The sequence below is a fragment of the Nyctibius grandis genome, chromosome 23 (genome assembly GCF_013368605.1).
Source record: "Nyctibius grandis isolate bNycGra1 chromosome 23, bNycGra1.pri, whole genome shotgun sequence".
NCBI classification, from domain to species: Eukaryota; Metazoa; Chordata; class Aves; order Nyctibiiformes; family Nyctibiidae; genus Nyctibius; species Nyctibius grandis.
Genome location: NC_090680.1, coordinates 355020 through 375118, shown reverse-complemented (window position 1 = coordinate 375118; position 20099 = coordinate 355020). Strand labels below are relative to the sequence as shown.

Here is a 20099-nt window from a genome sequence, read left to right as displayed (position 1 = left end):
GACGGAAACACCCGAGCAGTGACGGAAACACCCGAGCAGTGACGGAAACACCCGAGCGGTGACGGAAACACCCGAGCGCCCTCGGTTCCTCAGCGAAAAACGACGGAGGTTGCCGAAGGTGAGCGGGATATGGCGGGAAGGTCCGAAAAGTGCCGAGGAGGTGAGGAGCGGACGAGTCCATCTTGAGCGGGGGGGGGGGAGGGGAGCTGCGCAACTGAGCGGTGAACGGCGGGGGGGTCCCCAAGGCCGAGCGACGCGGCCGCACGCCGCTGTGTGGGGACGGAACAGCGGGAGAAGCCACTTGAGGTGGTTCTCCCGTGGGGCTGCGGGGATCCTCGGTGCCCAGGAGGGTGTGGATCCCCCTCCCGTGGTGGATGTGGAGCTGTGCCGGGTGCGGCGCGGCGTTTGCGCGGGCCGCCAGGGAGCGCTGCCGTGAGGGGGCCGTGAGGCGGCGGCGGGATGGTGGAGAAGGAGCAGGGAGGCCCCGGCGGCATCAGCGAGGAGGAGGCGGCACAGTATGACCGGCAGATCCGGCTGTGGGGGCTCGAAGCCCAGAAGCGGTCAGTGGGGCTGGGGCCCGCGGGGGGAACCGGAGGGGGGACTTGTGAGGGGCCCTAGAGGTGCCGGGGTGGGGGGAGATGGCGGCTTCTGGGGGCGCTGCGACCTGTGAGGGGCCTGTAGGAACTTGTGGGGGCCCTATAGGGCCTTGGAGGAGCCCTGTGATGTGAGGAGAGGCTTCTGGGGGGCCCTATGGGGGCCTGGAGGTGCTTATGGGGGCCCTACAGGCTTATGGGGGATCTTGTAGGAGCTTGTTGGGGCCCTATAGGGCAGAGGGGGGCCTTGGAGGGGCTTGTGGGGGACACTAGACGGGCCAAGGAGGGCTTCTGGGGGCCCTGCAGCCTGTCAGGGATCCTGCAGGAGCTTGTGGGGTCCCTATAGGGCCTTGGAGAGGTCCTACAATATGAGGAGGGCCTTGATGGAGCTTGTGGGGGGCTCTGCAATGTGAGGGGGTCCTTAGAGGGGCTTCATGAGGGCCCTGCAGGGGCTTCTGGAGGCCCCACAGCCTGTGGGGGACCCTGTAAGAGCTTATGGGGGCCCTGCAATGTGAGGAGGGGCTTCTGGGGGGCCCTATAGGGGCCTGAAGGCGCTTATGGGAGCTCTAGAGCCTGTGAGGGACCCTGTAGGTGATTGTGGGGGATCTATAGGGCCGAGGGAGGTCTTGGAGGGGCTTGTGGTGGCCCTAGAAGGGCCGAGTGGGGGCTTCTGGGGGCCGTGTGGCTTGTGAAGGACCCTTTAGGAGCTTGTGGGGGGCCTGGAGGGGCCCTGCAATATGAGGGGAACCTTGGAGGGGCTTGTGGGCAGTCCTATAGGGGTCTGGAGGAGCCCTGCAACGTGAGGGAGTCCTTGAAGGGGCTTGTGGGGGCCCTGTAGGAGCTTGTGGGGGCCCGCCTTGGAGGGGCTTGTGGGGGGCACTAGAGGGACCAAGGGGGCATTCTGGGAGTACTGTGGCCTGTGAGGGATCCTGCAGGAGCTTGTGAGGGGCCCTATAGGGGTCCAGAGGAGCCCTGCAATGTGAGGGGGACCTTGGAGGGACTTGTGGGGGGCCCTATAGGGGTCCAGAGGAGCCCTGCAATGTGAGGGGGACCTTGGAGGGACTTGTGGGGGGCCCTATAGGGGCGTAGAGGAGCCCTGCAATGTGAGGGGCGCCTTGGAAGGGCTTGTGGTGGCTCTATAGGAGCTTGTGGAGGCCTATGGGGACCCTACAGCCTGTGGGAGGGCCCTGTAGAGACTTCTGTGGCGACTGTAGCCACTGTGGGGGGTCCTCTGGAGCTTTGTAGGGTCTTCAGAGAGGGGTCGGCGGTGGGTACGTGAGCATATAGGGTCTATAGGGGGTCTGTGGGGTCTCTGCCTGACCCCACAGAAAACTCGGGCTTAGCCAAACTCATCGTAGTGCACTTTGGGGTGAAATTTGTGCCTCCTGGAGTTGAAGATGAGGGGGGGGAAGAGATAAATAGCTCCTCATTCATTCCTGGCTGGAATTGCAAAGCACCTGCTCCCACCCGCCGGTTCCTGCTGGAAACCCTCTCGCTCAGCCCCTCTTTTCTCTATAAAGGCTTTTTTTTTTTCAGCTTTCAAGTTATTTTTTCTGATCCTTTTCTGCACCCCTCCAGATTTCTGCCCGGTTTGAATTTTTTAGGCGTTCCCCAGGATGCAGCAGTGGGGTTTGTTCGGGAGAAGGTGGCACAACCCCAAATGTGAAGAACAGGCCGAAAAAGCAGGAGTGTCTCTGTTTCACAGCCCAGATCATTGCTCGGTGCTGAGTGAACTTGATTTTGTTGGAAAATCGATACAGACTAATCAATAACAGACTTCCAAAGCAGGGAGGAAATGTCTAAATGATAAAAAGTGAGGAAAACACATCGGTCAGTTCTTTGGAAGACTCAAAACTTGCACGCACAGTTTTGTGCTGGAATTAATATACACAAAACAGTATTAATTATATTTTATCTACGTCCCTGTGCAGCTTAAGGGGGAGCTCCAGCCCTTTTTTGGGGGGGTTTAGGAACCCTGAAGCATGCACTGTAATGAACCTGCAACCTCCCCCACCCCGTTCACTGAAAAGTGGTGCAAAACTTTGATGTTTTTCCCTCTTCCAGAGCTCTTCTTCCCCTGAATTTTCCTGAATTACCCACTCCTGACAGCCTGCCTGTTTCTCTTTTTGCTTCTGCATCGTATTGAACCTGCTTTTTCCCAGGCAGGGGTGCCGAGGAGCAAGGCTTTCCCGTCCAGTTCTGTGTTATCCACCGTGTTTTCCCTCCGAGCGCCGATTCCCCTTCACTCCAGCCCTCGGGGAGCGCTTTGGCCGAGGCCGTTGACGCTGACCCAGTGTTTCTGCCGCAGGTTACGGGCTTCCCGGGTGCTGCTGGTGGGGATGAAGGGTCTCGGAGCAGAAGTGGCCAAGAATCTCATCTTGGCAGGAGTCAAAGGCTTGACCATGCTGGACCATCAGCAGGTGAGGAGCTTCTAGCTTTGGTTAGCACAGCCCCCAAACCCTCCTGGTGCCAACGCTGAAGGACTTGCTCGCTGCTTTTGGGGATAAACATTCTGTTTGGGGTAGAATTATTCAGTTTTGGGGCACGTAGAGTTGGCGTTTCCAGGCGTTGCTGTGGCAGCTAAATGCCAGGCTGCGCTTCTCGAGCTGGGGGCTGAGCCGCAGCCTCCCCTGTCCCTTTCTGGGCTCTCTCGGGTGCGACACCCCACTCTGAGGTGCAGAGGGGACACTTGGGGACACTTGGCTTCGGTGTTAGCAGCTCCCCACCCAGCTCTCTCCCACCCATCTCCTCCTGGACAGCCCCTTCCCGTGTTTATCTGGGGCTGGCAGGCACGAGTGAAGCAGATGCGGGGCTCAAATCTCCTGCCACGAGTCTCATGGAGCCCGAACGCCTAAACAGGCTCCGCCGTGGGGTTTAATTCCCAATCCGGAGCTTTATGCCCTGTGGCAAACGTGCTTCTCACACGAACGTGGCCTCTGGATCACGGCCCACGGTCTCCTTGGGCGCGAGAGGGAGCTGCGAGCTCGGCAGCGGGGAGAAGCGAGCTACGAAGCTGTGGGGGATCGAGGAATAGCGCAAATAGTTGAAAACTATCAGTGTTCACATTTGGCACAGAAGTGACTTTGCATCTGTGGACTGCAGTGAAACCAGAATAGCGCAAAATAACCAGAGATTTTTTTTTTTTTCCTCCCTCTGGTTATCTCGCAAGGAGTTTTTCTGCGGCCAGCGTGGCACTGCTTAGTTCTTCCCTTTCAGGCGTGAGCTCCTGCACAGCACCCGCTGTAATTCTCCCCAGGGAGGCTTTTCCCACCCGTGAGAAGACTCATCCCTTCGTTTTCTCCCGTTTCAGGTTTCCCAAGAGGACACACGAGCTCAGTTCCTCATCCCCGGGGGTTCTTTGGGTCGCAACAGAGCTGAAGCCTCGCTGGAGCGGGCGCAGAACCTCAATCCCATGGTGGATGTGAAAGCTGACCCCGAGAGCGTGGAGAGCAAACCCGAAGGGTTCTTCACCCAGTTTGACGCAGTACGTGCGGCATGGGGAGGGGAGAGAAAGGTGGGGAGGAGAAGGGGCCTCGCTGCCTTCGTTATGAAGTCTCCTCGCTAATTGCTTATTTATTCTGGTGGCGGTAGCGTCTCTCCTCGAGCTGAGGGCAAGCTGCCTTGCCTGTTGGCGTGAATTTTGCTGCCGCAGTTACGGGTGTTGGCAAGAGGCATCTGTTCCCCTCCTGGTCCCCTCCGGAGGTCGCAGCAGGCAGGAGATCCGCAGGCAGCCTGTTTGGGGGGGGGATGTTGTAGGAACCGCAGCTAACGCGGCTTCGGCGTTCCCGCCAGGCGGTGAAAAGTCCGGCGGCGGCTCTGAAAGCGAGGGGAGGAGGAGGAGGAGGAGGAAGGCATCCAGGTCTTGTAGCTCCCGCAGGTCTCCTGCCTGCTCCCGCCTGCCTGCGGGGCGGCAGGAGCTGTTGAGGGCGATGTGTTAATTAGAATAACGGGGCCCTGAGTTACCCCGGGGTACGTATCCTGCCCTGAGTTTTAAAAATAGCAGCATTTAGCTTCGGCCCCCAATTCCCACCAAAATTCTCCGGAAACAGGATACCCTATCCCCTCACCTCTTAATTATCCCCGGAGCGAAGGCCGCTGGAATTAACCCGCGTGCCGTGAGGGGAAAATTGATAATTACCCTCCCCGAGCGTTGCGCCCCGCTGTGAATGAAGCAGCAGATCTACGTGGAACCTTCCCCGCTGCCCCAGGGTGACAGGGGATATTTCACAACCCCCTCAAAAACCCAGCGAGGAGGCGAAGGGAGGGAGTAAACGTGGAAATTTCTGCCCGCAGGTCTGCCTGACCTGCTGCTCCCGCGACGTTATGGTAAAGATTGACCAGATTTGCCACAAAAACAGCATCAAATTCTTCACTGGCGACGTTTTCGGCTACCACGGTTACATGTTTGCCGACCTGGGGGAACACGAGTTCGTGGAGTGAGTCGGGGCGAGGTGGGGAGCGGGTGGACGAGAGGAGAAGCGACCCCAAAACAAGGGTGTGGGTGTTTCGGCTGCCTTTACCCACGTGGGGAGGCCGCCTGCGCTTGGAGCTTTGAAATCTTGTAAGAGTCAGAAAAGACTCTTTTTTTTTTTTGCTCAGTTCACCCCTGAGCAGCACGAACGGGGTTCGTGATTTCTCAAAGCAAACTCAATTTTTTTCCCTCCGTAGAGAGAAAACCAAAGTTGCCAAAGTCAGCCCGGGCGTGGGAGACGGACCGGACGCTAAAAAAATCAAACTTGACTCGTCGGAAACCACCATGGTGAAAAAGGTGAGTGAGGGGGGGGGGGACCCCTGCAGAGACCCCCGAGACCCCAAACGTGGGGAGTTGAGACAGCCTTAACTCGGGGGGAAGCTGCGGCTTTTTGTGTGTCGGGGAGGCTAAAAGCTGTGTTGTTGCTGCTGTCCACTAATTGCTGAGCTCCCTTGAAGGGAGATCCCGACTCGGGGGGGAGCACGAAGGGTTTCCATGTCTTGTGGGGCCAAAAAAAAATCTCCAAACCAAAAAAAAAAAACCTCTTCACATTTCAGTGCCTCTGGCCTGGGCATTGTTTTGGTCTCCCAGCTGGGTGTTGAGGCGGAGGAGCTGGAAATCCCCCTCGGCTCGATGTGGCTGTGAGGAGAACACGAGCTGAGCCAGCAGATTAACGCCCTCGCGCGTCCCTTTTCGCGCCGCCCCACTCTCGGGGCAGCCTGCCCTCGGGGGGGCCGGGAGCGTTCCCCGGGATGCCGAGGGAACCAGCTGTCGTCCTCTGGTGGGTTTGGAGAGGGCGAATTCTTTCAGATCCCCTCCGGAGATGCCAGAAGCCGCGTGCCGAGAGAGGGCCGGGGCCAAACCTTTCCCCGTCTCCGCACCGGAGTGGACCGGCTCCACGTCGGGGAGAGTTTTAAACTCCCTCGTTTAATACCTCTGAGGTTCGGAGCTGGTTTTTTCCCTAAAGACTCCAGAGGTTATGCTCAGTAAATCCTCATCCCATCCTAAACTCCAACAAAGAGGAGGAGAAAGTGGCTTTTCTTTTCCCAGCCGTCACCTCTCGCTTACTGGGGACCCTCGTGCCAGGGCTGGGTGGGGTAGGATCAATACTAGCTTGCCTCGCCAAGGGAACGGGGGGCTTCTCTCCAACCCACCAACGCCTTCTCTCCCCTCGCAGCGGGTGGTTTTCTGCCAGCTGAAGGAAGCCCTGGCCGTCGACTGGAGCGGGGAGAAGGCGGCGGCGGCGCTGAAACGCACCACCCCGGATTATTTCCTCCTCCAAGGTTAGGTCTTTGCCTCGTTAATTCCCCGGTTGCTTTTCCTTACCAGCAGCGGGGGGAGAGTCGCCTTCGTCCTGTCGCCAAACCAGGCGCGCTCCCCCCAGAGCCGCGTGCGTGAGCCGCTTCCCGGGGTGAAAACCAGCTTTTGATTATTTTCGTCATTGCCTTTGGGGTGGTTTTTTGCGTGCCGGCAGCGGGGCGACTCTCCCTGTCTCCTCCCAGTGCTGTTGAAGTTTCGGACGGATAACGGCCGGGATCCTTCGCCCCAAAACTACGCCGCAGACTCGAAGCTGCTCCTCCAGATCCGCCGCGACGTCCTGGAGGCGTTGGGAGTCGGCACCGACCGGCTGCCGGACGACTTCGTTAGGTGCGGCGCCTCGTTAGCCCTTATCGCTCCTTTCCCACTGGATCACCCGCTGCCAGAGCCGCTCCGGCACCTCCCCACACCCGTTTCACCACAAATCTCACCGGGAAGGTGACGCCGGTGACATGAGCCACCACGTGGCCTTAATTTTTCCTCTGGGTCCTCCTCACCGGGGGATTAACGGCTCGGCGGAGGAGATTCACCGCCTTCCCCGCGGCCTTCGGTGCCGGCAGCTTAAGGCCGGGCCCGATTCCTCCTCGCTCCTCTGGCAAGATCCTTGATCCCAGCCGGCTTCGCCGCGATGGTGTAGAGAAATCCTCCCACCCCGTGTCCCCCCGGTGACACCGAACCCCGGTGTCAGCCCCGGGAGGGTCCCTCTCACCCCTGGGGGGGTCACTGGGAACTCCCCATCCCCGCCTGCGTGTTGCTACATGCCGCCCAACCGGGAACGACTGGAATGTTGCCGCGGGACCGGCATTTTGAGGCGCTTATTTTTAGCCGCCGGCGCTTCCCTGTCACCGCCAGCTCCTTTTTGGGGGCGAGATCTCGGTGTTTTGGCAAAACCCTAAAGCTTTTTTTTGGGGGGGGAAACCGCTGCGTCACCGGGCTTTGCCGGTAAATTTCTCCTCCTTCCTTCCAGCAATTGCTTCTCCGAAATGGCTCCCGTCTGCGCTGTGGTGGGAGGCGTCCTGGGCCAGGAGGTGGTCAAGGTAACACGTGGCGGGGGGGGGGGGGTGTGTTTTTTTGGGGAAAATATCTTTTTGGTGACAAGGTGAACCCCCAATTTACCGGTAACCGGATTTTCCTCGCCCCGTCCCCCCCGCTCCAGGCCCTGTCCCAGCGGGACCCCCCCCACAACAACTTCTTCTTCTTCGACGGCATCAAAGGCAACGGGATTGTGGAGTGTTTAGGCCCCAGCTGAGCTGGGGGGGGTCCAGCCCCCCAACTTTGGGGATGGGAGGGGTGGGATGGTGAAACCCACCCCCATCCTCAGCAGAAATGGGCTAAATTTGGGGTGTGACCGACCCCCCGTGGTTCTGTATCGGGGGGGGGGCGGCGGTTGGGTTAATAAAATCTTATTTCTCCAAAGTGGTTTATTTTGGGGGTGGAGCTGAGCGGGCGCTGGCTGGAATGTGGGGGGGGGACACACCAGACACCCGCCCCCAACCCTGCACCCTCACACCCTCTGGACCCCACGGACCCCCAAACACTGCAGTCTGGGGACCCCCAAATCCCCTGGACCCTTGATCGCTGCAGCCCTCCACCCCATGGACCCCAAAACCCCCTGGACACTCACGCTTGCAACCCCCCAAACCCCATGGCCCTCCACCCCTGCAGTCCCCCAAAACCCCCTGGACCCCCAAACCCTGCATCCTCAAGCCCTGTGGTCCCCTAAATGTCATGGACCACCCAAACCCCATTGACTCCCACTCTGCAGCCCCCCCCCAACCCTATGGCCCCCCACCCCTGCAGCCCCAACCCCCCTGGACCCCCTAACCCTATAGACCCCCCCAACCCCCCCACACACACTGCACGTCTCTCTCCTTAAAATTCCTTTTTATTCAAAAGAAACGTACAAAAAAAAGTAACAGATCATATACAGCTGCTGTCTTCCCCTATATACAGCCCCCCTCCCCTATATACAGCCCCCCTCCCCTATATACAGCACCCCCTTATATACAGCACCCCCTATATTCAGCCCCCCCCATACACCTCCCCTATATACAGCCCCCCCTATATACCATATACAGCCCCCCCCTCCCCTATATACAGCTCCAATATACAGTATACACACAGTGCTGTGCCCGCATCCCCCCCCTCGTACTGGTGACGAGGGGGGGGACACGCAACCACAGAAGCACCCTAGAGGGGGGCTGGGGGTGCCCCCCCCCGTGTCCCCCCATCCCCCCCTAAAACCACCCCAATAAATTAAATAAATAGAAATTGGGGGGGGGGTGGGGGGTGCAGAAATGACCCCCCCGGGAGCTGCAGCAACAGATTCTCTTCCGTGGGGGGGTGCAGGGGGAGGGTCTTGGGGGGCGGGGGCGGGCTAGTTGGCTTCCCGGGGGGGCAACGCGGCTGCTTGTAGGTCGTAGCCAGCTCCCAACCACTGCGAGACCAGGCGGTAGAGGTGACCCCAAAAAACGCCGACACCCCGTTGCTCCCGCTGCTGCCAAGAGAGGGGTTAATTAGTGAGGGGGTGTTAATTAAAGAGGAGGTGTTAATTAAAAGGGGGGGGTGTTAATTAAAAGGAGGGGAGGGGGGTTTAGGGGCCCCCCCCCCTTCACCCTCACACCCATGCCTTATAGTGGCTGCTATTTATAGGGTGTGAGTCAGCGGCCGGCTCGCACGCGTGCGGGCAAACAAGCCACTGGTGCCTTTTATTTTGGGGGGGGGCCCCCTGCTCAATTTGGGGGTGCCCACCCCCCCCAAAAACCAGCCCCCCCCATCCCTGCAGCGAGCGAAATCCCCTGGGAATGGGGCGGGGGGATAACACTGGGAATACAGGGGGGGGTGGGGGATTTTGGGGTGCCCACCCCCCGATTTAGGGGTGTCCTTCCCCATTTAGTGGTGCCCCCCCCCAGAGTATAACAGCCACCGTCCCCACAGGGAGCGAAAAGCACATGGAAGGAGGGAATAATCCTGGGAATGGGGGGTGGGGGCGGGATGTGGGGGTGGGCACCCCAGAAGTGTTCCTAGGGGAGCCCCCCCCTCAGTTTTGGGGTGCCCCCCCCCCCTTACCTGCTGCTCATAGGTCTGCTGGAAGGCGTCCCCCAGCCGCCGCAGACGGGCCCCCAACTCCTGCTCGGGGCCGGGGGCTTCCCCGGGGAGGTGACCGTTGGGGACAGCCCCCTCCTGGCTCCCCCCAGTTTGGGGGGGTCCCTCGTGGGCCGCGTCCTCCGTGGGGTGAAACTCACCTTGGGGGGGGGGGACACACGGGACAGGGGGAGGTCAGGTCGTGTGTCCCCCCCACCCCAAGCAGCAGGAAAGCTTCGGGGGGGCGGGGGTATAGGGCTCCTCCCATGGGTAAGGGGACACCCCCAGAGGTGTGGGGACCCCCACGGGTGCATGGAACCCCCCCCACCGGTAAGGGGACCCCCCCCCGGTTAAGGGGACTCCCCACGTGTGTAGGGACCCCCCCCACAGGTGCACAGACCCCCCCCGGTTAAGGGGACTCCCCACGTGTGTAGGGACCCCCCCACGGGTGCACAGACCCCCCCATGGTTGTGGAGATCCCACCCCTACAGGTAAAGGACCCCCCCGGGTAAGGGGACCCACCCATGGGTGCGTGGACCCCCCAGGGGTAAGGGGACCCCCCCTGCTCGTGACTCACCGTGGGCAGCGGCGGGGGGTCCCCGCGTCCCGCAGCGATAGAGGATGAAGTTTGGGGGGGCAGCGGCGGGGTGAGGGGGGGGCGTGTGGGGGGGGGGAGCCCCGAGACACGCGCAGCTCATGCGGGGGGGGCGGCGGGGGCGGCGGAGCGGGGGGGACACGGCGACACAGGGCAGGGGGGGGACAGGCAGGGCCAGCGCCCCCCCCCGCCACCGCCCCCCCCCGCAGGCGGGCAGGGGGGCTGGGGGCTCCCTGAGGGTCCCTTCCCGCAGCGCTCTGGCCATCGCACCCGGGGGGCTCTGTGTGGGGAGGGGACACGAGTGGGTTAGCGGGGGGGGGGGGACACCCCGTGCTGCTGCGCCCCCGCCGTGCCCGCCAGGGGGCGCCCTGGGGAGCGGGCGGTGTTTGTAAACAAACCCGAGACGGGGGGGGGGTGCTGGGGAGGGCCCCCCCTTCCCCTCCCTCCACGGACACGCGTGGCCCTCACATTGCACCCCCCCCTCCCCCTGCCCACGGGCGGGGACCCCCCCACGCTGCCCTCCGCCCCATTTCCCACGGGGGGACACCCCACCGACACCCCCCCCCCGCCACGGCGGACACCCCACGGACACGCGTGGCACCGCACCCCCCCACCCCAAACCGCACCCTCTCCTCCTGCCCACGGGGGGGGACCCCACACGCTGCCCCCCACCGGGACACCCCCCCCGCCCCACGGGCTCCTCTCCCCACGCCCCAGCCCACCCCACGCGTGACTCCCACGCCGCGCCCCCCACCGAGCCCCCCCCCACCCCACGGGGTGTGTGTGTGTCTCCCCCCCCCCGCGTGTGCGTGTCCCGCGTGGACGCCCCCCCCCATCACACTCACCGCAGCCGCATGAACCGTTGTCGGGGCGAACGCTGCGATCGCGGCACCGGCACCGGCTCGCGCTGGGGCCACGCCCCCCCGTGACGTCACCCCCGCCCCGCCCCGCCCCGGACAAGTTCGGGCTTGTGCGAGCGGCGGCGGTCGGGGATCCCCCCCCCCCCGCAACCACGCGTGGGCCCGCCCACGGAGGGGGGGGCGGGTCTTGGGGAGGCAGCAGCCAATCAGGTGCCGCCGCCGCCCCGGTAACAGCGGGAAGGGGCCAACCAGGCGCCGCCCCCGTGTCCCGGGACCCCCCGCCCCCGCCCCCCCACTGCCTTTGCCCGGTGACACCGGGACACACACACACACACACACCCCCGCCAGGCCCCGACCTTTGACCCCGTTGACCTCTGCCCCCGCCCCCCTGCACCGCCGGTCACCCCTGGCCCCGCCCCCCTCCCCGGCCGGGCTCCCCCGCCCGTCCCTGCCCGCGCGCCACCGCCGCCGCGCTCCCATTGGACGGAGCAGCCTCCGCCGCAGCCAATCGGAGCCCGCGGCGGCGCTGTATCCAGCGGAGCGCGCGAGTGTGCGGGAACCGGCGGGGCCGAGGGTGCGGCTGGGGGGGACTGGCGTGGGGACCCCTATAGGGACCGGCGTGGGGACCCCTATAGGGACCGGCTATAGGGACCGGTGTAGGGACCCCTATAGGGACCGGCTATAGGGGCAGCTATAGGGACTGCTATAGGGACCGGTGTAGGGACCGGCATGGGGACTGCTATAGGGACTGCTATAGGTACTGGCTGTGGGGACCACTATAGGTACCACTATAGGTACTGGCTATAGGTACTGCTATGGATACCACTATGGGTACCAGCTGCAGGTAACGCTGTAGGTTCTGGCTGTGGGTAACGGCTGTAGGTACCGCTATAGGTGGTACCAGCTATAGATACATCTATGGGTGCTGGCTATAGGTAACGCTATGAGTACTGCTATAGGTACTGCCTATAGGTAACACTATAGGTACTGGCTATAGGTGCTGGCTATAGGTAACACTATAGGTGCAGGCTATGGGTATATCTATGGGTACTGGCTATAGGTAATGCTATAGGTACTGCCTATAGGTACCGGCTATGGCTACCGGCTATAGATAATGCTATGGGTACCAGCTATAGGTAGCACTATGGGTACCAGCTATAGGTACTGTTAGATGTATATGCGTAGGTGTGCCTATGGGCGTGGCTATAGGTACATCCATCGACACAGCTATAGATATACGCATAGGAACTGCTATGGGTACTGCTGTGGATGCAGCTATAGGTACCTCCATAGGAATAGCTATAGATACTGCTATGGGTATATACATAGGTACAGCTATAGGTGCATCCATAATTACTGCTATGGGCACCAGTATAGGCACCTCCACAGGTACCGCTATAGGTACATCTGTATGTACATCCATAGGTACGGCTATAGATACCGCTATAAGCACTGCTACGGGTACGGCTATAGGTACATCCATAGGTACCACTATAGGTACCTCTGTAAGTACCGCTATAGGTAGCGCTTTGGGTACCGCTACCGGCACAGGTACCGCTGTACGTACATCCATAGGTACTGCTGTGGGTGCAGCTATAGCGATGGCTATAGACGCTGCTGTGGGTACCACCATCGGTCTGGCTGTGGGTACTGGCTGTAGGCACATCCATAGGGCCGGCTATAGGTGCGGTGGCAGGTGCATCCCAGCTATAGGCCCCGCTATAGGTGCCCCTATAGGTGCCCCTATAGGCCCTGGCTACGGGCCCCGCTGTCGGTCCCAGCCCAGCGCCCAGCCGCCCCCCCCCCCCTGGCCCCGCCCCCGGCGCCGCGCGCCAGCCCCAGCCCAGCCAATCAGCGCGCGCCGCCGCGGCCAGTGCCGCAGCTGCCATGGAGACAGGCGGGGGGCGGGGCCGGGAGGAGCCACGGGGGACACGGGGGGACACGGGACAGGGGGACACGGGGACGGGGGGACAGTGGGGGACACGGGGACATGGGGGCCATGGGAATTGGAGGGCATGCGGACAGGGGGACGTTGGGTGCTGGGAAATGGGGGCACGGGGACACCATGGGGACACCTGGGGACGCAGGGACATGGAGACACAGGGGGGACGCAGTGACACCAGGGGTCTAGTAAAAGCCAGCCCCAGCGCAGGCCCTCCAAGGCCGGCTCTGTGTCACCTTCAGACAGACCCAACGTTTCTCTCAGCTCTAACAACGGGACGGGCTGAAGCCAACGGCGTGTTCTGAGGACAGGGTCTGCTGCTGGGGCTGAGGACACTGGAGTTACAGTCACTGAGTCTCGCTTGCGCTTAGGCCGAGAGCGCCCGAGGGCTCTGTTAAACTCCTCAGTAATTACAAAGAAGGGCCAGAGACTGTGAGCAACATCTTTGTAGTGTCTTAACTGACTCGACTCACAGCTCTGGTGCCAGGATTAGAGATAAATCCTGTAGGAACCAGCACAGGATCTTCTCCTCGGAGCCACCCGCGTGTGTCAGCAGAAGGCCTTGACCACGCTGGCGCAGCAGCGGCGTCACACAGCGGCCAGTGTAACTGTGGGGGGGTTATGGCCACTAGAGACCCCCAGAGCCCACCCAAGACCCCTTCCCAATTTAGTACGCGTGGGCAAAGACAATTACACAATGTATTAGCATGTGCATAAGTTTCTTGGATTGGGTGGGCTTTACTCGGAGTTGTATGAACATTCATTTTCCTATAACGTATATAACGAGCGTGCTTTTGTCCCCGGGTGTGCAGCCAGGAGGAGAGATCCCCCACGCACCCAGCTGCAATAAACCCCTGTCGGCTTCTGAACTGTCATTGGGGTCACAGAGTTTTCTTGGGGACTATTTTCCAGTAACAGCCCTTGGCACCAGACAGGACCAGCTCTGCGGAGCCTCGGCGGAGCAGAGGAATCGCGAGGACTCCAGCACGCGCCGGCGTGTTTTCAGGGAGGCCCCTGGTTCCCCGTCGGGTGAGTTTCCGAGACAGCTCTCTGGGAGATTAACGACAGCGGTTGTGAGTATTGGTGCCGGTGTTGGAACTTGGCTGCTTACAAATAAGTTGTGTCTGAATAAAGTCCGCGTTGTTACGCTGTTGGCATCGGCGTGCACAGCTGTGGTAATGCGTGCGCTACTACGGGGACGGACTGTGGGTGGAGATCAGGTTTGAGTATTTGTGTACATTCACATATTTGTTGCTGTTTAGTGAAACTGCTTTTGACTTTCAGCTGGTGAGTCTCTCTCCGTGTTCTCTGTCCCTTCCCCTTTGGGGGGGGAACAGGGAAGTGGGGGGGCGAGCGGCGTTTGCCCTCTGCCACCGGTTTCACAGCCAGCGCGGCTCTGAGCCGTGACAGATTTATTTGTAGTTGTGGTAACTGTGGTACTTGTGTCACTGCGTTCGGGTATTCGTGTTAATTTTGAAACGTTGTAAAATGGGAAGCAGACAGTCCGCCGAAGGGGGGGTTCTTAAGGGCTCTCCCTTGGGATGTACATTAAGACACTGGAAAAAGTTTTGGGGGTGATCCCCTCGCTCGTAAAAAGTTAGCAGAATATTGCAATCACGGGTGGCCTTTGTATGTCCTCGATGATCAGGAGAAACGGCCTGAGAACGGGAGTATAAGCCACAACACAATACTGCAGTTAATGCTGTTCCGTAGACGCGAGGGACAGCGGGATGAGGTGCCGCATGTGAAGTTGTTCTTTGCGTTACGGGATGATCGTGATGTGCGTAAGGAGTGTGGTTTGATGCAAGCCAAGGTGAGGTATTGGCGTCAGAGCCGGGAAAAAGAAAGCGCCTGAGCGCTGCTGTTCAGTGTGCAGCATCGGCGGGCGGTGCAACGAGTGTAAGGAGGAAAGAGAGGAGGAGGAGAACGTGGAGCATGTTCAAATGTTGGTTGGCCCGAGAAGGGACAGAAGGGATAATGGACAGAGGGATTCGGACAGTGCCGATGGTGAAGGAGGTTTCGGTCCGGGGGCAGGCAGGACTAGGCAGAGAGATGCTGATGTACAAGCCCCTCCCAGACAAGCAGCAGGACCAGACGAGGGGCCAGTTTGGGTAAAAGTGCCATTTTCTGTATCGGATTTAAAATCCTGGAGGGAGATGGCAGGGGTGCATGGGGAGGACCCTGAACGGGTAGCGAAGATTATGGAAACTATAACTGAAAATCATGATCCAGAGTGGAAAGATTTGCAAATTATTTTGAATAACTTAGTGATTTTAGAGGAAAAACGACTGATTTTGGCCAAGGCCAGAGAGGAGGCTGAACGAGTGCGTGTTCAAGCTGCGCAAGCAGGATGGATAGATGAACATTTTCCTCCCAATAACCCTAATTGGAACCCCAGCGTTCCTGCTCAGAGGTTGTTATTGACCGAATACCAACGACTGATTTTGCATGGTGTCCGGAATGCCATTCCGAAGTCAAAGAACTGGTCTGAACTATATCAGGTCGTTGAGGGAAAAAAAGAGGATCCCTCCTCTTTCCTTGAAAGACTAACAGAGGCTGCAAGAAAATACACTGATTTGAATCCAGAAAATGATGTAGATGCTGCCTCATTAATACACAATTTTATGGGACAATCTAATGCAGATGTAAAACGGAAATTGCAGAAAATAGAGGGGGCAGATGCCCGCTCGCGGGACAAAATGTTAGAGAATGTCTGGAAAGTGTGTAACCACAGAGAAAAGGTAGAAGAAGAAAGAAAGAGAAAAGAGATGTTTAAAAATAACAAGCAACTGGCAGCAGCTATAGCCCAGGAAACTGGTAGGGTCAGAGAACGGAACTATCCGGGGAGGCCAAAGGGAAGAAAATCTTCCGATGAAGTACCAGGGGCTGGAAAGCAATTAGAAAAAAATCAGTGTGCTTTCTGCAAGCAGAAAGGGCACTGGAAAAGGGAGTGTCCGCAATCAGGCCGGCGAGGCCTTGGGGAAATGCCAAAGAAAGCTGCTAACATGATGGCTTTAGATTCAGACTGAGGAGGAGCGGGGGAAGAATCGAAACCCTCCCCAACAGAACCCCTGGTTATAGTCAGGTTGGGGAATGAGAAAGTAAAATTTTTAGTAGATACAGGAGCTGCCCATTCAGTGTTAAATACACGCAAGGGTGACTCGAGTGAGTGAAGCACGTTAGTTACTGGTGCCACGGGGCAGGAAGAAACTCAACCGTTTTTCCAGCCTTTGAATTTTGGAATTGGGAAAAGGGTGTTAACCCATCGATTCTCTCCATCCCGGCCTGCCCCGTGCCGCTGTTAGGATGGGAAATGCTGAGTAAGTTGGATGCCCAAATCACTTCTACAAAAGGAAGAAATCCAAATCCATACTCCTGAAAACAAAGCTCTGGATGCCCAAGTTTTTATGTTACAGAAGGAAGCCGAGCAACAGGAGATACCAGAAGAAGCTGAAAACGCCGTGACACCTCTCGGGTGGGCCTCGGGGACACTGGGACGATCCCGAGCGGCAGAGCCGGTAACCGCCCAGTCGAAACCAGAGCCCGGGCCGGTGAGGTGAAAGCGGTACCCGATTAAGCAAGAAGCAAGAGAAGGACTAGAACCACTACCAGCCCGATTTGTAAGTGTGGGGTTAGGAGGAGAGCGCCGGTCAGAACCCAACGCTCCGGTACTGCCAGCTGAAAGCCTCACGCAGAAGAATACAGATCGGTTCAGGACGTGAGGGCTAGAAACCAAACCGTGCGGGCAAACCCGGTCGTGGCAAACCCGGTCGTGGCAAACCCGGTCGTGGCAAACCCGTCCGCTCTCTGAGCCGCCCGAAGGAAACAGGTAACTGGTTTGTCCTATCAGCCCAGGAGGATGCGGGTTCCTCTGCCTCCGGGGCGGCGGATGGGCCTTGTCGGGGACCCGGTTGGGGCGGCCAGGCGTTGCTGGGGGGCCAGGCTGGAGGTGGGTGAGGGCGGCCCGGCCGGGCTGGGCTGGGGCTCCGGGGTCTGTGTGGGCCTTGCTGGGGGCCGGTGTGGGGCTCTGGGGGGGCCCGTGTGGGGCTCTGGGGGGGCCCGTCCTCCCGCTCACCCCTCTCTCCCCTTCTTCTCCCGAAGGAGGACGAGGAGGTGGAGCTGCACAAGCGCATCCAGGCGCTGCGCAAGATTGAGGCCCTTCTCAAGCGTTATCAGGTGTGTGGGGGGCACCGTGCTCGCCCCTTCGCCCCCCCTCTGCCTGCATGGAGGCCGGGCAGGCGCTGACAGCGGAGAGGGAAGGAATCGCAGTGACGTCTCTGCGCCGGGCACGGCCCCCCGATGGCACCGAACCCGAGAGGAGAAGGGTGGACAAGGATCTCTCCGTCACTGTCCAGGTCATGCTCTCCCCTGGCGTGAGAGGGGGGGAGTTGGGGTTCAGGGGATCATCCGTGGCGTTCAGGACAAGCAAGGGGGGGAGGTCCGAAACTGGGGGGGAGCTGATTTCGACAAGGTCAAGGCCGGGATGGAGCGTGAGAAGACCTGTCAGGGTCCTGTACGTACCTCGGTGGGTTCCCTGACCCTTTTTCCCTTGTTTTTTGGGGTGCCAGGACGCACATCGGGTGGGAGCTGAGTAGGTGGGACAGAGCTGGAGCCCTGTCTCGCCGCAGGGCCGCCGTTCTGGCCCGAAAAGCAAGGGGCCCCTGGACATGACGCTGTCCATGACGGGTCGGGAACGAGCCGAGTACATCCGCTGGAAGAAGGAACGGGATGAAATCGATCAGGAGCGGCTGGCGCGGCAGCGCAAACCCACGGGGCAGTGGCGGCGGGAGTGGGACGCCGAGAAATCGGACAGCATGTACGTACCGAAGGGGGTGATGTGAGGGGGGCTGCGGTGGCCCCGGTGTCACCCCTTCCCTTTTTTTTTAGGTTCAAGGAGGGCTACGTGGTGGTGCCCGGCTCGGAAGCGACTGGCTGGGAGGAAACCAAGCGCCATCCTCCCAAAGCTCCCACTCATTAAGCTTTGACTGATGATTTGTTCAGTCATAGGTCAGGGTTACACAAGGAGCTCTGAGAACAATATCCATGGATTGTGAAAGCCCACCTGTGTTTATCAGATTGACTTATATTTATTTTTCTATTCTTAGTTCGTTTTCATCTCTATTGATTCTTACCTGCTTAATTAATGAGAACTTCTGTAACAATTTATGTGTAAATTTCTACAACACAGACCCCATCCCCGCAGGAGGAGGAAGCACCGAGCTGGGCCCTCCCGCAGCCCCCCCATTCCCTGAGCCCCGAGGAGGATGAGGATCAGTGGCAGGGTGTCAGCGAGGAGGAGAAGAGGAAGAGGAGGAGGAGGAAGAGAAGGAGGAGGAGGTGGTGGATGAGGTGGAGGAGGAGGAAGAAGAAGAAGGCACCAGCCCAGGGCCTCGAGCGAGGATGAAGCACCCCGCAGTGTCCCCCCCGAGCCGGTCAGGCTGCGGTTCACGCGGGGTGGGGGTCCTGCAGCGCGGGGGGTTCAGACCCCAACTTACTCGTTGTTTCTGTCACCCCCTCCAGCAGCTGCGGGGTTTCGGGGCGGTTCAGTCCCCAGTTTACTCGTCGTTTCTTTCACGCGAAGCTTCTGCGGTGGGAAAGGCGACGGGTGGCGGGTGCTGAGCTTGTCTGTACGTCCGTCCCTCCGTCTGTTTGTCCTGGATTAAACTCGGGGTTCCCTCCCCAAAACACCCCCGGGACTGGTCTCTCCCTGTCGGCGCGTTTAGGAGCAGAGGAGCCCCCCGCCTTGCCCCCCTCCCCCATTGCCCCCCTCCTCCCCCTGCCCACGGGGGGGGACCCCCCCCACCACCCCCCACGGGGTGTGTGTGTGTCTCCCCCCCCCCGCGTGTGCGTGTCCCGCGTGGACGCCCCCCCCCATCACACTCACCGCAGCCGCACGAACCGTTGTCGGGGCGAACGCTGCGATCGCGGCACCGGCACCGGCTCGCGCTGGGGCCACGCCCCCCGTGACGTCACCCCCGCCCCGCCCCGGGGAAGTTCGGGCTGGTGGTCCCGGCTATAGGTACATCCATAGGGGCGGCTATAGGTACCCCTATAGGCACCGGCTATAGATACCGGCCACTGGCCCCACTATAGATACCCCTATAGGCCCAGCTATAGGTACCCCTATAGGTACTGCCTACAGGCCCTGCTATAGATAACCCTATAGGCCCTGCTATAGGTACCCCTGTAGGCCCTGCTACATGTACCCCTATAGGTACTGTATAGGCCCCGCTATAGGTACCCCTATAGGTACCACTATAGGTACTGGCTATAGGCCCCACTCTAGGCCCTGCTATAGGTATACCTGTAGGTATCCCTGTAGGCCCCGCTATAGGTACCAGCTAAAGGCCCTGGCTATGGGCCCCGCTATAGGTACCCCTATAGGCCTGGCTATAGGTACCCCTGTAGGTACCCCTATAGGCCTGGCTATGGGCCCTGCTATCAGTACCCTTATAGGTACCACTATAGGTACTGGCTACAGGCCCCGCTATCGGTACCCCTATAGGCACCCCTATAGGCCCCACTATAGGTGCCCCTATAGGCCCTGGCTACGGGCCCCGCTGTCGGTCCCAGCCCAGCGCCCAGCCGCCCCCCCCCCCCTCTGGCCCCGCCCCCGGCGCCGCGCGCCAGCCCCAGCCCAGCCAATCAGCGCGCGCCGCCGCGGCCAGTGCCGCAGCTGCCATGGAGACAGGCGGGGGGCGGGGCCGGGAGGAGCCACGGGGGACACGGGGGGACACGGGACAGGGGGACACGGGGACGGGGGGACAGTGGGGGACACGGGGACATTGGGGCCATGGGACAGAGCCCAGCTGGAGGCCTGTGTCTAGCGGAGTCCCGCAAGGGTCGGTACTGGGACCAGTTCTATTCAATATATTCATTAATGACTTGGATGAGGGATTAGAGTGCGCTGTCAGCAAGTTCGCTGGTGACACCAAACTGGGAGGAGTGGCTGACACAGCGGAAGGCTGCGCAGCCATTCAGAGAGACCTGGACAGGCTGGAGAGTTGGGCGGGGAGAAATTTAATGAAATATAACAAGGGCAAGTGTAGAGTCCTGCATCTGGGCAAGAACAACCCCATGTACCAGTACAAGTTGGGGACAGAGCTGTTGGAGAGCAGCGTAGGGGAAAGGGACCTGGGGGTCCTAGTGGACAGCAGGATGACCATGAGCCAGCAGTGTGCCCTTGTGGCCAAGAAGGCCAGTGGCATCCTGGGGTGTATTAGAAGGGGTGTGGTTA

At 60.1% G+C, this 20099-nt stretch overlaps 2 protein-coding genes across 4 annotated transcripts; one reads left to right on the top strand and one right to left on the bottom strand.

Annotated features, from left to right (window-relative positions):
* Positions 1 to 68: 68 nt before the first annotated feature.
* SAE1 (SUMO1 activating enzyme subunit 1) lies at positions 69 to 7797 on the top strand. Of its 3 annotated transcripts, none has more exons than XM_068417352.1 (9): positions 69 to 160; positions 2902 to 3013; positions 3904 to 4077; positions 4887 to 5029; positions 5262 to 5361; positions 6242 to 6347; positions 6567 to 6711; positions 7349 to 7418; positions 7538 to 7797. In XM_068417352.1, the coding sequence occupies exons 2-9, from the start codon at positions 2933 to 2935 to the stop codon at positions 7628 to 7630; spliced, it is 912 nt and encodes a 303-aa protein (XP_068273453.1). In that variant the 5' UTR covers positions 69 to 160; positions 2902 to 2932; the 3' UTR covers positions 7631 to 7797. The 3 variants fall into 3 exon arrangements, with proteins under 3 accessions (XP_068273453.1, XP_068273454.1, XP_068273452.1); XM_068417351.1 differs by lacking the exon at positions 69 to 160 and adding an exon at positions 243 to 560; XM_068417353.1 differs by lacking the exons at positions 69 to 160; positions 6567 to 6711; positions 7349 to 7418 and adding an exon at positions 239 to 560.
* Positions 7798 to 8473: 676 nt separating this feature from the next.
* On the bottom strand, positions 8474 to 10984 carry BBC3 (BCL2 binding component 3). The gene is made up of 4 exons (XM_068417498.1): positions 10906 to 10984; positions 10043 to 10340; positions 9451 to 9626; positions 8474 to 8878 (listed from the first exon to the last, which is right to left on the bottom strand). Exons 2-4 carry the CDS (start codon positions 10323 to 10325, stop codon positions 8759 to 8761), a joined length of 579 nt encoding a protein of 192 aa, XP_068273599.1. The 5' UTR covers positions 10326 to 10340; positions 10906 to 10984; the 3' UTR covers positions 8474 to 8758.
* Between the last annotated feature and the right edge of the window lie 9115 nt (positions 10985 to 20099).

Excerpts from the sequence above, each read along its gene's own strand:
- BBC3 (XM_068417498.1), bottom strand. The coding sequence starts at position 10,325 with ATGGCCAGAGCGCTGCGGGAAGGGACCCTCAGGGAGCCCCCAGCCCCC. Across the intron at positions 9,627-10,042 it reads ACCCCCCGCCGCTGCCCACG|GTGAGTTTCACCCCACGGAG; the intron begins GTGAGTCACGAG and ends CCCCCCCCCAAG. Across the intron at positions 8,879-9,450 it reads AGCAGACCTATGAGCAGCAG|CAGCGGGAGCAACGGGGTGT; the intron begins GTAAGGGGGGGG and ends CTCTCTTGGCAG.
- SAE1 (XM_068417351.1), top strand. The coding sequence starts at position 460 with ATGGTGGAGAAGGAGCAGGGAGGCCCCGGCGGCATCAGCGAGGAGGAG. Across the intron at positions 3,014-3,903 it reads CCATGCTGGACCATCAGCAG|GTTTCCCAAGAGGACACACG; the intron begins GTGAGGAGCTTC and ends CTCCCGTTTCAG. Across the intron at positions 7,419-7,537 it reads TGGGCCAGGAGGTGGTCAAG|GCCCTGTCCCAGCGGGACCC; the intron begins GTAACACGTGGC and ends CCCCCGCTCCAG.